This window comes from Rhamphochromis sp. 'chilingali' (assembly GCF_963969265.1).
Source record: "Rhamphochromis sp. 'chilingali' genome assembly, chromosome: 2".
NCBI lineage: Eukaryota > Metazoa > Chordata > Actinopteri > Cichliformes > Cichlidae > Rhamphochromis > Rhamphochromis sp. 'chilingali'.
The window spans coordinates 54,557,382-54,573,048 of record NC_137930.1 but is presented as its reverse complement, the minus strand read 5'-3'; the positions used below and the strand labels follow the sequence as shown (position 1 = coordinate 54,573,048).

Genomic DNA, 15,667 nt, shown 5'->3' with positions numbered 1-15,667 from the left:
AAGAAGAAGAAGAAAAGAAATGAGTGTCTTTGGGAGGAAAAATTTTTCTGAAATAATATTTTAAAGCTATGAAATGTAAGATAGACTAGGGTCTCAAATGAATACCAACCCATAATGGCAGAATCTTAATTTTGGAGATTTTTATTTAAGAGTCCGCTTCTGGTTGCGACATTTTGATCGTCCTCTTTGACAGGAGTGGTGGGTGGGAGGGTGGGGTTCAGGCATCTTGCACTTTGACATCCAGCCCTTTGTAAGTTGATGTAAACTCTTGTCACTTTTCTACACAGATGTGTATCGCCTAAATTTGTTATGTGGGGGAAAAATGAAATTGTAGCACCAGCAAATTGCCAACATGTTTGCTTTGAATCTTCTTTTCCAAGACGTCTTGTATGTGGGATCTTTGATGTAGGAGTCACGAGTTTTATTGACTTATTGAATGATCACTCCTGGTGTATTCAGTGTTACTCAATGGTTTCCTTGAAAATAAATACATTTTTATACGACACAAGGCTTCCTAGCAGTAACTGAGATTTTAGTTTGTTCAGCAACACTTTTTTTTAAAGATTTATTTTTAAAGTGAAGACAGCTTGCAGGATTATGCAAATTGATACAGAGGTGGACGAGTGAATGTGGAGATGCTCCTCTGGGATCAGTGCAACAGGAAAGAGGAGCAGGAGTTCTTTGGTTTGCTTTTTCTGATCAAAGCATCATTTTGATACTTAAAACTTTTTTCTTTTTTTTAATTTAAACTTTATTTTGTTTCCTAGACCTCATCAGATGACATAACCTTCAATGTTTTTGAAGGTTATGGGGACTAGACGGGGCATATTTATCCTATATGGGCTTCTCTCCTTTGGCTATGTCAACGACTAAGCAGTAGGACATGAGGACTAATGTGTAAAAAGATTTAATTGAATAATTAAAATTAAGTGAGAGAATAGCAGCTAACGTTATCTAGCTGGCGTATTATTTAAAGAGGAAGAATAAAATTATTAGTATTATTAAAAATAATAAACCTGTGGCTCTCTTTCACTTTTGTCCTGTCTTCCTCCCCTCGTCCCCAACTGGTCTCTCAGATGGCCACCCCTCCCCGATCCTGGTTCTGCCAGAGGTTTCTTATTGTTAGAAGGGATTTTTTTTTTCCTTCCCACTGTCTCCAAATGCTTGCTCATAGGGGGGTCATCTGATTGCTGGGGTTTTATCTGCATTACTGTAGGGTCTTTACCTTCCTTTTGTAATGCACCTTGTGTGCATTATGTCTAGCCTCTTCATATTTTTTTTAATTGTAGTTTTATCTTCCTTTATTAAATTGTTTCTCTGCACTCAGTAAACCTGGACGTGTTTCCAATTCGCTATGTTTCTCGTTTGTGGACCATCATACTAACAGTTCGTATGGATCCAAATGAACATAGAGCATATTAAGAGCCAAAGCTAAAGAAATCCTTTTCTGTCCTCCAGGATTTTACACAGAACATTTCCTCAAAGTAAAGTCATTAAATATCTCTTGTGGCTGGGGTTATTGTGGGCCTTTTTTTTCATTCAAAAATTGAATAAAAAGTAATGCAAAACGGGTTTAATATCCAAAGCGGCTAATTTTAATATGTTAACTGCAGCATAAACTACAATAACACAAAACAATTTACCTTTTTGTGACTTGCCGAGGACTAAGTATGTTTCTGCAGCAGTTTGTCCTACTTTTAAGCAGATGTTTCCCTCTTCAAAAGGAAAGAAATGACATACAGCAGCTGCAATGTCAACTGACAGACACCCAGTGAGTGCGGCCATATTTTACTGGCATGCACACAACCTGCGAGATTTTTCATTCAGCTAAGAACCTTGTGAGGCGTCCGGATGAGATAACCTGCTGATTTGTTAAACCTTTTGTTCTTTTGGGAAATGGGACATTATCTGATTACAGGTGCACACCGAATTGCCCCTTTCAGAGGTCATGTGACTCCGAATTCACCTTCATCCGAGTTTATCTAACAATGTTCGGACGGAAGACTTGTTTCAAAACAAAATCGCACTGTTGATAGCGTGGAGATAAGACGTGGGGATAATTAACCGTATATTTTAGACTAAATCCATCCATCTATTGGCTGGTGGTGGTGGGAGGAGGTTGTGGCTCATAAACTACGAAGCATGTGGTGTGACAATGCCGGGGTGCCCGGGGATATAAAAGGTGCAGACAGGCGCTCTCCCCTCAGGATAACGTCAGGTCTATCAACGATGCGGATGCTGCTATTTCTCAGTGCGCTGTTGGGGGTGTTCGGGTTGGAGAAAGCGTCCCCCGTGGACACCCAGCAGCTTCGGGCCCTTCAGTGCCCGCCCTGCGAGCGGATACACTGCTCTTCCCGGCGGGCGCTGAAGCTCCAGTGTAAAGGGGGCGTGACGACGGGTGTCTGCGGATGCTGCCCCGTGTGCGCCAAGACGGAGGGGGAGACCTGCGGGGGGACGTGGGACTACCTGGGGAAGTGCGACGAGGGGCTGGTGTGCGTTTTTCAGGACTCGGCAGCTGCCAAACCAGACGCAGAACGCAAAGGGATCTGCAAAGCAGGTGAGATTGTAACCATTACTCTAAAATGATGACAAGCAGCCACTGCGCATCAGATCCACGGGTGATGCTTTAATCACTCGTGAAATGCAATAGTGGGGAAATGAAAAGTTTTACAGCAGCACAAAAAAGTTATCGAGTTGTTCTGATTTATTCACATGTACAGAAACCATCATGCTAATTAAAAGAAGGCTCTGTAAGCAAGAATGCAATATTTAACTCTTCCTTCTGGAAATAAAGTTGGCGGGAACTACAAAGGCGCTAAAATCTTCTCTAAACGCGTAAAATGCACTTGGTGAGATTCTTTGACTGTAAGTCTGTGTAGTGGGAATGGTGCTGGTGCGGTAAAATCTGGTTTATGAGCTGTGAAGACTGATAGTGTGGTCAAGGCTTCCTTTGAATCAAAGGTTCCTCAGCCATAATTACTCATCTTATCTGTCCCCGATGAAAAGAAGTGTCACCGTTATCAATACGATATCAGACCTTTTACAGTTTTCCTGTCTTTTTTTAAAGTCTGACTCCACAATGCGGGACTCTCATTCGTAATTTCTTTAAATCTGTGCAGTGATTGAACAGCTGGATGCAGAGAGCTGCCAACCAGAGTGCACCAAGGAGTACTGCCAGGCCAACCCCTCTGCAATCTGCTCTGCCAGGTGAGCCCCCTCTCCATCCTCTTAATGCCACGTTGTTTTTGTTGTTTTTAGCAATAATCAGAATTTCCTCGTCTGTAGGTCTACATCTCTGCAGAATAAAGAGTGCCAGGGCTCCTGCCAGCACACGTCCTGCTCCAGCTGTCTGCTGCTGAAGCGTCCATCGTGCTCTCAGACCTGCGCCCCGTCCGATTCCACCTGTCTGCAACACTTTGGGAAGTGTGTGCACAATCACCTGACTGCACCTCACAGTCCCATATGCCACAACAACCTCCAGGTAAGGAAAAACAATAATAATAAAAACCAAACTTTTCCCTGTTTTTTCTTTTTTTTTTCTTCATTGCGCTCTGAATCCAACACGGTCTTTTTTTCTCTTTGCAGAGTAACTGCGAGGGGCATTTTGTGTGCTTGATCCCGGACTGTCCGAGCTCATCCAGCTAAGAAGAAACCAAGAGGAACACTTGTAGCAAAATGTGAAGAAAGGCAGCTATGTTTAAACCCTGTGAATATCTCAAAACTACTTAATCAACAATTACTTTTCGCCCCCTGCAATTTAAATCAAGATTAAAACCTTCTACTTTTTTAAATTCTATACCATCATGTATTGACTTTGCTCTATTTATTTATGGGGATTACCAGGCTGGATCTGCACTACTCTAGCTGTTAATTAATGCTGTCCAGTGATGTGCATTGCTTTATATGACGTTAGACAGTTGGCATAATCACTGTTTGTTTTTACGTGTTTTCTTGTATCTTATATGAACTTGTGTGTCACCATAAGTGTTTAATTCATGTACCACAACATGAAAACCTACCTGCTAAGTAAACATATGTCAGATTCTCTCTGTCACCTGTGTGTCAATTATTTAATTAGATCTCAAATTACTGGATATCATTACCAGTGATTGAATATTCTAATCCATATTCTTACAGTTTCAGCTATAAAATACAAATGCAGTAAACACATTATTTATAAAACACAAACTAACACAATACTTTACAAACAACCTGCAGTTTTTGGCCAGACCAGTAAATCCACTGCATAAAAAGAGCCCACAAACATGTGATAGATCTGTATCAGTCAGTCTACTGCCATAAAATATACTGACCAGCCACTTTATTAGGTACACTATACTAATACTGCTTTGGACCCACTTTTAGTTAATACCAATTTAATTCTTTATAGCACAGATTTGACAAGATGCTGCAATTATTCCTGAACTCATTGTCATGCTCTTAAGCAGTTTGAGATGATGTGAGGTTTCTGAAATGGAGCTTTATTATGTTGGAAAGAGCCATCAGGAGATTGGTGCACTGTGATTATAAAGGGATGGACATGAGCAGCAGGAGTACCTGGTACGCTATGGCATTTAAAAATGCTCAAAGTGTGCTGAGAAAACATCAAATCACCACCAGCTTCAACTGTTGATCCAACTCAGGATGGATTCATGATTCATTTGTGCAGTTTATGCCAAATTTTGACCCCACCATATGAGCGCTGAGATACTCAGAGCAAATTCACTTCCTCCTTCTAACGCTTGATTTGAACTTTAGCAGGTCATCTTGACCAAGCAGGGTAAAGACAACCTGCTCCATGTGGTTGGTGTCATGTGATTGGCTGATTAGATATTGGTGTTAACGAGCAGCTGAACAAGTATACCTAATGAAGTAGGCAATGAATGTACATTGCAATCAACAGATAAAAGCAAAAATAACAACAAAAAGAGATTTTACTTCTTTATCAAACAAGTTTCTGAGGTGTTTGAATGCTTTCCACACCTTTTCACTTGTGTGTAGCAATGCTTGCAGCAAGGCATCATGTATAGCAAAACATTTTATATAAGACATCATTATTTTCCTGCTTTGCAAAACCATCCAGTGGACTGTGTTGAACGTTTAAATCACGCTTAAAAACTCGCCTGTTCCATCTAGCTTTTGAAGCAAATTAGTTTGGACTTCCACCTGGTCTGCATTTGTGCTATGTAACTGTAACTGTCACTGTAACTATAATTGTTTTAACTGTTTTTGTTGCCTTTTGTTGTAATCTGCTTGGCTACCTTGTAGGAAGCACTTTGATGGACACTGACCTTTTTAAATGTGCTATAGAAATATAATATTGATTGATTGATTGTACTCTCTGACAGGTCTGCTCTGGCCTCGATCTGTAAGTGAGGGTTTTGGAGTTTTGGAGCAAATGTTGGCAAAGATAACAAACATCATACCTGACTGCAGACCTGCCTCAAGTTCAGTCCTGCACAATACACGTCTTTTACAGGGAAATATTAAATTGTTAATGCATGAATTTTTTTTATGAAGAAAACAAAGTGTGAGGCACAAACATTTAGTGGAATAATACAGATTCCCTTTCTTCTGATTGCTTCTCATTTTGGGAGTTTTTTCCTGATAAACAAGTTGAGCTCCCTCTACGGCTGCCGCCCCCCTCACAGTTGATGGTTATTGAATAACAGACAGTTTATGAGGCAGCAATAATGAAGCCTGTACATAAAGGGAATAAAGTGTGGACCAACAATGGGCAGTTTGTTCTGTGGCCTTCAAATGTGAGCCATTTCTGATGAACAGAAGCAGTTTATCTGAAGGATTTCGCAAGACGGGAATGGTTTTTAAACCAAAACAATGGCCTGCAATGTCTTTCATCTTCTTTCAAACTTGTTAGTAAGCTGCATCCGTGACGTAACGAGACATCGGAATAATATCTGATGTTTAATTAAAGTACAGAGATTTGTGCAGCATAACAAGTACACCTGAGGAAACGAAAACTAAGACTGAAAGCACTGTGCCATCGGTTATTTATGAGTAAATGAAATTATTTATTGACACAAAGTGTTCTCCTGGTTGTCTTCATTTCTTAATGAGAACCCCGATTTAAGCTAAAGTCTTGCTTTACATCGTCGCTCCACAAAACCAAACAAAAAAATTCTCTTTTGCGCGTTTCTCGGGCTGTTAATACACACACATCAGCACATCGGGTATCTATTAGGAAAACAGGATCGGTCACCAAAGCAGGCCGCCTGTGTTATCAAACCCATATATCACTCTCACTTTTTTCTTACTGATAAAGTACCACAGTTAAAAGAGGACTGTCTGTGTGCCAGCAGTAATAAATTTGCCCCTGTTAGAGGTAACCCATGTTTGAATGCAACACGAAAAGCTGAGAACAATAGAAACGACGCACTGTTCGAAAGAGGTGCCTCGCACTGTAAACACTGTTTACATTAGAGATGTTAGTATTTCAAATTCATTTTAACCTGATGCTTTAACACTTTTTTTATGCTGTATGGAAAAAAAAGCATGTGCACTGTGAAAGATTTTGAGCCACCCCTCACTTTTTTATATTTTGTTATCAATATGGGACATAAGTGCAATCATTTATCAAAATGTGCAAAAATACATAGATGTACAGCACCAAGACACAGGGAATAAAAGTCATTATTTCCTGGGCCACCTTTATAGTTAGCTCAGTCCATGACTGATAGTGCTTTATTGTACGTTTTTCTATCCAGGTGCGCTGTTACTGCAGTGGCACTGCGTTTGTGATCGATGTCATGCTGAAGAAATGAGACACACTCCAGATGGTGGATCAAATCTGGTTTCAATTTAGAAATTTTAACAAGACCTCCAACAACACTGGCTGAAATGCAGCCGTGACAGAGCCGCTGCCGTGTCTTACAGATAGCTGAAACTCACGGTTGTACCTTTCTACTGACCTCCATACATACTGACAATGATTTGAACCAAGCCGCTGATTTTCAGTCCACCTCTTGTGTAATTTAACGTCCCCATTTTCCTTCCTTCAGAATGGCCTCATGACAGCCAACCTTCCACTGAGAGTATTTCTGATCAGGCTTCAATGAACAGTAGATGGATCAGCTGAAGGGCCAGTTGCATCTCTCAGATCCTGTGTCTGGTCTTTGCTGGAATTGTTTCATATTTCTTAAGGACATGACTCTCAGATACTGTTCATCTGCATTAGAGGGTTTGTTTGTTTGTTTTTTAGGTCTGCCACTTCTTCTTTTGTCATCCACATCTCCAGTTTCCTCAAATTTTTAAGAACATATATCGAAAGATTCCAAGTTTTTAGCTACTGTAGACATGAAACTGTCATTCCACGAGTTAGGTACCTTTTTTTTATGTTTTGATGATTCAGAGATCAGTGGTTTTAGATGACAACCCTGAATATCTACTGATCCATACTACAACGCCGCAGTCCCCAAAACCGAATGTATACATTAAAATAAAAACCACTATATTTGATCTACACTTAAAAACAAAAGATTTAAAAACATCCCAATTTATTAATTTCCAAAATACAGACAATGACAATCTTAAGAATTTAAAAGTGGAATTTCAGTTTATCATTAAGGCCAGAAAAACTGATTAGTGATAATAATGGCTCAGTTAACGAGGAGTTCACTGCACATCAAACCAGAGAGAGAAAATCAAAACACACTGATTATTTAAACAGGATGATCTCCATCGTTGTGTCCTCGGAGGACTGAAACAACACAGTAACAGAGATTAACTATAAAACTGATTATTTACTGAATCATTCAAACTCAAGGAGCAACACTGCAATTGTCTTAAAATCAACAAAGATCTTCATACAGATTTCATTAAAATCAATATATAACAAGATTCCCATCTGAAACGATATGTTATCTTGCACTTACAGTAATGATGACTATATTACATTACATATTGCAAACAAAGCAAAGAACTATAAGAGAAAACAGTAGAAAGGTGCATAAAACTCTTCTTCTCATGCCTTCAGCCAACATCTTGGCAGGAAGGCACTGTGGATTAGAAACATCCATGCCATGTGTCCTGTTGTCGTTTCACCTGAATAGTCTGTTCCAAAAGGATACAAAGGTGTTGGAGTTTAAGGCACCGATGAATACAAGCAGCAGAAGGTAGAGACTCATCATGATGGCAAAATGGTGTCTGAGGAGCCACGAGCGGCTGCGGGAATGTCTGAGGAAGAAAAACAGAAAAGCACGGTGACCATCAGCACAGAAGAGCGAACTATCAAACCTCGGGATGAAAACAAGTAAACATTTTCATTTTCTTTCATGCTATTGATTATTTATCTGTCAGTTCTCTTAACCACTCATTAAATGAGGGTCACAGCGGAGCTGGAGCCAATCTGACATTGGGCAAGAGGTAAAGTACACCTTGGATCTGGACCCTGTTTTATTTTATTTTATTTTATTTCAAGTGGCTACTCGCGTCCATCCAGCTCTGGGTTTAAGAAGAGATGCCTACACCACTCCTGGTCCAGCCACCTCCTCTAGCTCTGTGGCATTCCCAAGACAGCCAATAGAAAAAATACTGCCAGAATGTCCTGGGTCCATCCTGGGATCGCCTCCTGGGTAGACATGCCTGAAACACCTCACATAGGAGGCACCCAGGAAGCATCCACCACATCAACTGGAGGAGTAGCAGCTCTACACTGAAGTTCACTCTAAGGCCAAGCCCAGATACTCTTCAAAGGAAAGTTGTCTCTACTCAACACTATACTCTCTTTTATTTAATCTGAATTAGTAAATGAATGAGTAAAATAGATAAAAACAAGTTTAAAAAATTGTATTCTGCTTCTCTTCTTTGCTCTTAGTGGGCTGTAATCAGATTACTGAGACTGCGTGCTGGAGGACATTCAAATAAATGTGACCTTTCCACAACTTTCACATTGAATTTCTGATTTGTCAGCCAATCCTGTTCTGTATGAAAGCATTTTTAGGTCTAATGTTGCCTATTCACCAGTACACAAAAGCAAACTGCATCATTTGTCCCAGAAAAGTCTTACCTGGACAGGTGCCTCTGCTGAGAGTAAACAAGCAGGTACTTGACTCGTAAAAGCTGATTATTGGTGACTACAAAGTATTTATGTGGTACATCCCCTCCTTCACTGTTCTTTGCCCTCGAGCGCTGGCGGTCTACAACTTCAGAATCTGAAATGAAAAATGAGCGGAAGGCTTTAATAGGTTCTGATTTAAAGAGCAATAAGCAGGTAGAACATTCCTGGAAAGATTTATGCAGTTACTGAGTGTTTTGAGAGGCATAAAGGTCCGAAATAAATTCAAGACAAAGTGTAGGCCACTTTGTTTTTACCCACAACGTGTCATATTACATCATATAAGAGCATTATCGCTGCCACGAGTACTCTCTGCAGTACTTTGTGACTCCCTGAATTGGTATTTTTGGCAACAGTGAATTTTTCTGTTTCCCTAACTCTAGCCTGTCTGGACATTAAGTCCTCACTCTTCCTGATAAGTGGAGGTCAGCTGTGAATCAGGAGAGCAGATTGCATGCATACTCCAGTGGGCTGGTCCAAGTGTCCCTGTCCAAGATACTGGACAAAGTGCATCCACGTGAGTGTTTGTAAGAGGTAAAAAGTGCTTAAAAGACAAGAGAATAAAGCAGTGCATTAATGTGTGTGTGAATGAATGAAAGTGACTTGTAAGTGTTTTGAGGGCTAAGTTAGAGTAAATGGAAAAAGTGTACTCCGGGTCAGGGACAGGTTCCTGCCCCAAGTTGGAGGAGTTTGGTCTTGTTCATGAGTGACGGGAGAAGGAAGCGGTAGATCGACAGACGGATTGGTGCAGTGTACTGGTCTGTTGTGGTGAAGAGAGAGCTGAGTGTAAAAGCGAAGCTCTCAATTTACCAGTTGATCTACGTCCCTACCCTCACCTATGGTCACGAGCTGTGGGTAGTGACCGAAAGAACGAGATCGCGAATACAAGAGGTGGATATGGGCTTCCTCTGAAGGGTGGCTGGCCTCTCCCTTAGACATAGGTTGATAAGTTCGGCCATTCGGGAGGGGCTTAGAGTAGAGCCGCTGCTCCTCCACATTGAAAGGAGCCAGTTGAGGTGGTTCGGGCATCTGACAAGGATGCCTCCTGGGCGCCTCCTGGGTGAGGTGTCCTGGGCATGTCCCACTGGGAAGAGGCCCCAGGGCAGACCCAGGACACACTGGAGAGATTATATCCCTCGGCTGGCCTGGGAACGCCTTGGTGTTCCTCTGGACAAGCTGGAGGAGGTGGCTGGGGAGAGGGAGGTCTGGGCTTCTCTGCTTGGGCTGCCGCCTCCACGACCCGACCCCAGATAAGCGGAAGAAAATGGATGGATGGATGGATGGATGGATGGAAGTGTATATAGGTATTTAAGCAATAAAAGTACCTTGTTTTAACCAAGTTAGCACAGGAGCCTTGGTGGATCTTATGCAAGCAAAGAGACTTAAAAACATCACTGTGCATCGTCTACATGATCATTAGTGCAGGCTTGGTACCCACAGCTGTTTTGGTCCCATCAGCACCACCCAGATCCCCATCACCTTTCTCTTTCTCCATCTTATGCTGGCTGATCGTTAGGTATTATTATCTGCTATGTGAAGTATCACGACTCAAGTATCAAACAACAAATACTAATTCTGTTACAGCCTTGTTACATGACGTGTCATTCGAAGTTATCCCTATCTAACATCACTCACCCATCAAGTCCCTCGCCCATTTCTGCTCTGGTTCTGCTCACTCCACCGAATTATGTCTCCCATTATTTGCTCTGTTCCTTTTCTCTTCCCAGTCTCTCTGATTCACTCTTATTTAAAAACTGTGACCCGTCATATATGTACAAATGCACACATTTTTGACCTCTTTACTCCATATGTCTTATTGCTAATTGTTGACAGCTCAGGTGTTTTCATAAACTGTCACTTTTTTGTTGCCTCCTCATAGCTTTGGAATCCATGTTGAAGACATACTGCTTTTACCCGACTGTTAAACATACCTTTTTTCTTCACCTGGCATTTAACATCTGGATGATCAATGACTTCACACAAGGCGACACAGCTCAGCAGTGGACCTAGAATGCTTTCTCTCCAGCCGCTGCTGTGGGGACTGTAGAGGACAGCCATACTGAGGTCACTAGTGAGGTAGGTCCCCTCTCCAAACACCGAGTTCTGCAATGAAAAATGTCCATGTAAGCCCAATGTATCACTCTGATTTACACTCCAGCCCTTCAGCATCCTCTTAAACTTGCCTTGCTCCTCATGATCTGTAAAAAAACAATTTTTTAAATAAGGTTTCGGTACACTGACCTTGTTGAGGTGACAGTGTAGGCCGTTGTGAATAATCGAATGAAAGTTCTCCAAGCGGCTCCCGTGGAAAGCATAGAAAACATCTCGTCCTTCCCTCGTCCTCTCAAACCTCGCGTTCATCTGATCAGAGTACTCCAGCTCAAAGAGGAAGTCTGGCACGGGTGCAGACATCCCTTCATTTTCCGTCAGGCTGCAGAGTTTGGCGTACTAGTGAAGATCGGAGAAACACGCTTGAGCAAAGAAGAAAGCTGTGCAAGTTTGTGGTTTATCTCTCTATGCCTGTAACATACCTCTTCCTTCTGTAGTGTCTTTACAGCAAAGCTCTTTGAAGACAGAATCCAGTGTGCGAGGGCCAAATGATGATCTGCTTCTCCAGGTCGTAGTCTCACCAGCTCTCTCACACCAGGCAACGAGTTCACATCTGCCAGCTGGAGAAGGAAAAACTCCTTTCTTTTATCATATTACCACAAACAGATTCAAATGTCTCTTTTACACACGTCTCTCAAAGTGAGAAGACACCAAAGACATGAAATGATCACAAATTCATCTATGAGTAATAATTGGCATGAAGCTACCATTAACAGCACATCACTGCCACCGAGTGGATATATATCATGTTACATTTGATCAGTTCTCTCAATTATCTTAGCAGACCATATCGCAACTGAAAATAAACAATTCTTGTTTCTTCCCACTCATTCAACACAGGATCATAGGTCAGCCTATATGAGTGGTAGTGGATTTGAGAGTTGATACCGATTACTTGCTGGGAATTTTTCTGAAGTAGCTACATTTTATGTTCTACTGTTGAGTCTGCCATCCCTCTGTCTTCCCCTTTTGTGTAGATGTGTGCATGTATGTTATTTTTTCTAGTTGCCATGTAAAGCTCTGTATCCCTTTTCATGTTAATGAGTGTCCTTGTGCTAGGATACCTCTGTCCATAGGCTTGGTGATCATTCTGATCAGTCACCTGAGTGAATGAATATATGGCTGAACTACAGAGGCGCTGCTGCTGTTGGTTTGGTGATCTTGACCCTACCCCTGAGGCTGGTTAAAGCTTGTATGATTAAACTGAGGAGCACTTAGGCAAGCATAGGCTACCAGTGACTATAATCTAGGATCTTCAAGAGGTTTTGACAATCACTTTAGCACTCACCAACTCCTCAAACTCCTTATTGTCACCACTTAAGTAACGAGGAGGGAATGGTCTAAGCAAAGAGTCTCTCTTGTAGTTCTGAGTGGCAGCAACGAAGAGGCTGCATCGCAGGTCTGCTGCTACGGGGTCTCTTTGCAGGCAAGAGCACACCAGCTCTCTGACTGCTTCAGGTGGCAGCGGTGGCTGCATTCCCAGCACTGTGTACAAAGAGATAAGATAGCACACGGCCAAGGTCTAGGTTTCCGCTTTATGCAAGTCTGCAGTCAATAATGACTAAGTTTTTAATCCTCACACATTGAAATATTTCAACTATCAAGGCTCTTGTAGTTTATTTCACTCAAATCCTCACATCAAAGAGGATGCTATAATTTAACATTTAGCTTTTTGGTGAGTATTGTGGCAGTGTGGCATCTCGCTGCCTTTTTTCTTTTACTTTGAAAGATGTTCTGCTTGGGATGCAAACGCTGACATTACACCTCACCCTTGGTTTGCTAAACTAGGACACTAGCTAAATTCAGCTCATCTACTGGAACAATTACATACTTTAGCTTTTGCTAAGTTAGATTGTTTTGGTTTAATACAATCTTTATAAAGTCAATATTAGGACAAAAATGACAGTTCAATTATAGTTACTAATGCTGATTTGTAATGTTAGTCTTACCTTTCTGTATTTGGTTACTAATATTATGCAAAGAAAGCGACGTCTGAGTAGCTAACACTAGCTGAGCCACTACAAGAGAGCATAACTGCCGCTCTTCACTAAATAAAGCCTTGTCGGACTACTGCAGGTCCCCGTATGTATTGGGAATACATCACTGTGGCACTCGTATGAGTTAAATTTGACAGACCTTGTTTAGAAATATAATTTTTGCCCTTACCTTCAGTCTTGCTTAACTCATAGCACTGAAGGGAAAGCTAGCGTTAGCTTCAGGCACTGCTGCGTTCAAGCACAGTTCTGCCTTTTGGAAACCGTATACGAAACACATCAGACAGATGTGCAGCTGAGAAAGCGTGTGAGCCGTGCTATCGAGGCAGTCTGAGACAAAGACGGAGCACAAAATTAATTTCCGCATAAACGCCAATGTGTATTCGGTCTGCTGTTTTAAAACGTTTATTCTAGCAGGAGGGACCATGCGCTTACCTGCTGCTCTCTGGCAGGTAGCTCCAAGCCCTCCTGGGTTTTAAATGCACCTTAGAACACACATGCATCAACATTACAATGAGCGGGTGGAGGGAGGTTCGGAGTCTTCTCTCACCCCCGTTCTCTGCGACCTGCTGGAGCAGGGGGGCTAGGACTAGGAGGAGGAGTTGGCCGTCCGACTGCGGTCTGGAGTGTGGAGCCTTCCTGCTGCTGCGGAGTCGGGGCGGTCTGCCTCCCCCCACCGCAGGGAAAAGGGAAACACCACCTGGGTCTGGGTGCAGTTCCCCCCTCCAGGGGCGGGGGCACCTAGACCCGGTTTGTAGAGTACGCTTGGGGAGTGTGATCGTGTGTACAACGTCTCTTTATGTCTGTCTCCACGTTGGTTGAGTGTGGAGTAAGTGCATATGAGAGCATGAGGGTGGGAATGGATGTTTGTATCTGTGTGTGCCTGTATGTCTGTGTCTATATGTCAGGTTGGGTGTCAGGCGCCACCTCTCTGGGGACATCTCAGGCCCTCCAAGGTTTGGAGGCCTATCTCCCCCTACCACCACTTCCCCTGCCAGTGGCGGACCCCCTCAGACATCGGTGCGTTGGTGGTTCTTTGTGTCCGGGGATGGGCGTCCAGGTACACACCGGCTCACTCCTTGGCGGCCGCTTATCGGGGCCTGGAGCCTGGGGCTCGCTCGGGCCACTTCGGAGGTGGGGTGCCCCCGGCCTCTCGGCCTGGGGCTCGGTCACTCAGGCGCAGCTGGCTGCCGGCGGAGCTCACGGGCGCGTCACTGCAACTCCCCCTGGCTTCTGCTCCGCGGCTGCTGAGTGAGCCCTCATCTGGGACTCTCCTCAGCTCTTTCCGGGACAGTGGCGCAGCTGCCCCTCTGTTGGTCTTCCTTGGTCTCTTGTGTTCTGGGGGCCTCTGGATGTCTGGAGTTTTGATCTCCTCCACACCTGCTTCACGCCCTGGAGGACGGGGCTGTGGCCCCCCCACACCCTCTAGCAGATTATTACATGAAGGAACCTTTTAAAAAAACAAAAAACAAGCGCGTCCATGCTCACAGGTGTACACACGGGTGATCACACCCACAAACTACACCCTTTTTGGCTCCTACCTCAAAGCACACTGTGTTCTGTTGATCTTATGTGCTGCACAATAATGTTTAACATTTAGTATTTACTGTCATATTCCCATATATCATTGTGATGTTGTTTATTCTATTACTCTTGTTCTCTTCTGCTTGCTTTCTTTTTTCTTTCTCAGCAGGTGATCCAGGTGATTGATATATGCATTTTTTTTCTCTGCCCGTTCTGTTGGTTTTTGTCTTTTGCCCTTCTCCCCCGTCCCTCTTCTCAGCTGTTTCTCTTTCCCTCTTTCTTTCTCCCCTTCTTTCCCCCAGTCAAGTCTGTCCCGTATTCAGTAAGTGAAAATAAAATAAACAATAAAAGGTGAATCAAATGGACCATTACGGCAAGGCTGGGATGGTCAGTTTGGTAAAGTAAATCCGTTGGGCATCTTTCTTTGCCTTTAGACAACAATTCTGATGGCAAAAGAGCCAAACGGGACAGGCCAAAAGAAGAAGAAAAAAAAACAAAACAAAAAAAAACAAACGTTTATTCTACCTGGAGTCTAACATTGCACAGGGCACGCGAAGGCAGGATTCATGAGACCAACTGTACCGATGTTTCAGAGAGCCATCTAATGTTTGACAGTAGCAACTAAACAGTGCTTCAGCTGCTGGGGTGGCACGATAGACAGTCTTAGGCCATTCATATCTTTGTATTTTATTAGGCACACCGATTTAGTGAGATATATGCAAACATACAGTACATTGAAGTACAGAAAAAAAAAGATTTTGGACCATTCTAATACGTTTGAAAGTCAATATTTGATATAAACATATCAGTTTTTCACCACACCCTGAACGCTCTTTGATAAGCTTTCTTATCATTTCTTTAAGCAGACTTCAGAAATAGTTCTCCAGGTTTCTTGAAGGGCATTCAGAGGTCTTTTTTGAATGTTCGCTGCCTTTTGTTCCACTCTTTCTCAAGATCTTCCCACACT

The 15,667-nt window shown here is 42.7% G+C and overlaps 2 protein-coding genes across 4 annotated transcripts; one reads left to right on the top strand and one right to left on the bottom strand.

Annotated features, from left to right (window-relative positions):
* Window positions 1–2,221: 2,221 nt before the first annotated feature.
* LOC308392298 (uncharacterized protein) lies at window positions 2,222–4,018 on the top strand. The gene is made up of 4 exons (XM_080875271.1): window positions 2,222–2,557; window positions 3,120–3,207; window positions 3,286–3,481; window positions 3,586–4,018. Exons 1-4 carry the CDS (start codon window positions 2,230–2,232, stop codon window positions 3,643–3,645), a joined length of 672 nt encoding a protein of 223 aa, XP_080731397.1. The 5' UTR covers window positions 2,222–2,229; the 3' UTR covers window positions 3,646–4,018.
* Window positions 4,019–6,747: 2,729 nt separating this feature from the next.
* parp16 (poly (ADP-ribose) polymerase family, member 16) lies at window positions 6,748–13,844 on the bottom strand. 3 transcript variants are annotated; one of them, XM_080875179.1, is made up of 8 exons: window positions 13,612–13,843; window positions 13,349–13,506; window positions 12,471–12,667; window positions 11,605–11,742; window positions 11,315–11,521; window positions 11,005–11,176; window positions 9,026–9,170; window positions 6,753–8,193 (listed from the first exon to the last, which is right to left on the bottom strand). In XM_080875179.1, the coding sequence occupies exons 3-8, from the start codon at window positions 12,657–12,659 to the stop codon at window positions 8,058–8,060; spliced, it is 987 nt and encodes a 328-aa protein (XP_080731305.1). In that variant the 5' UTR covers window positions 12,660–12,667; window positions 13,349–13,506; window positions 13,612–13,843; the 3' UTR covers window positions 6,753–8,057. The 3 variants fall into 3 exon arrangements, with proteins under 3 accessions (XP_080731307.1, XP_080731306.1, XP_080731305.1); XM_080875181.1 differs by lacking the exons at window positions 13,349–13,506; window positions 13,612–13,843 and adding an exon at window positions 13,132–13,329 and having other exon boundaries at window positions 6,748–8,193; XM_080875180.1 differs by lacking the exon at window positions 13,349–13,506 and having other exon boundaries at window positions 6,750–8,193; window positions 13,612–13,844.
* Window positions 13,845–15,667: the final 1,823 nt, after the last annotated feature.

Bases quoted from the DNA above. Each gene is read 5' to 3' on its own strand.
- parp16 (XM_080875180.1), bottom strand. From the start codon at position 12,659: ATGCAGCCACCGCTGCCACCTGAAGCAGTCAGAGAGCTGGTGTGCTCT. The intron at 11,177-11,314 runs GTCAGTGTACCG...TTTTCATTGCAG, and splicing joins TACACTGTCACCTCAACAAG to AACTCGGTGTTTGGAGAGGG. The intron at 9,171-11,004 runs GTATGTTTAACA...TTTTCATTTCAG, and splicing joins ATGCCAGGTGAAGAAAAAAG to ATTCTGAAGTTGTAGACCGC.
- LOC308392298 (XM_080875271.1), top strand. From the start codon at position 2,230: ATGCGGATGCTGCTATTTCTCAGTGCGCTGTTGGGGGTGTTCGGGTTG. The intron at 2,558-3,119 runs GTGAGATTGTAA...AAATCTGTGCAG, and splicing joins CAAAGGGATCTGCAAAGCAG to TGATTGAACAGCTGGATGCA. The intron at 3,208-3,285 runs GTGAGCCCCCTC...CCTCGTCTGTAG, and splicing joins TCTGCAATCTGCTCTGCCAG to GTCTACATCTCTGCAGAATA.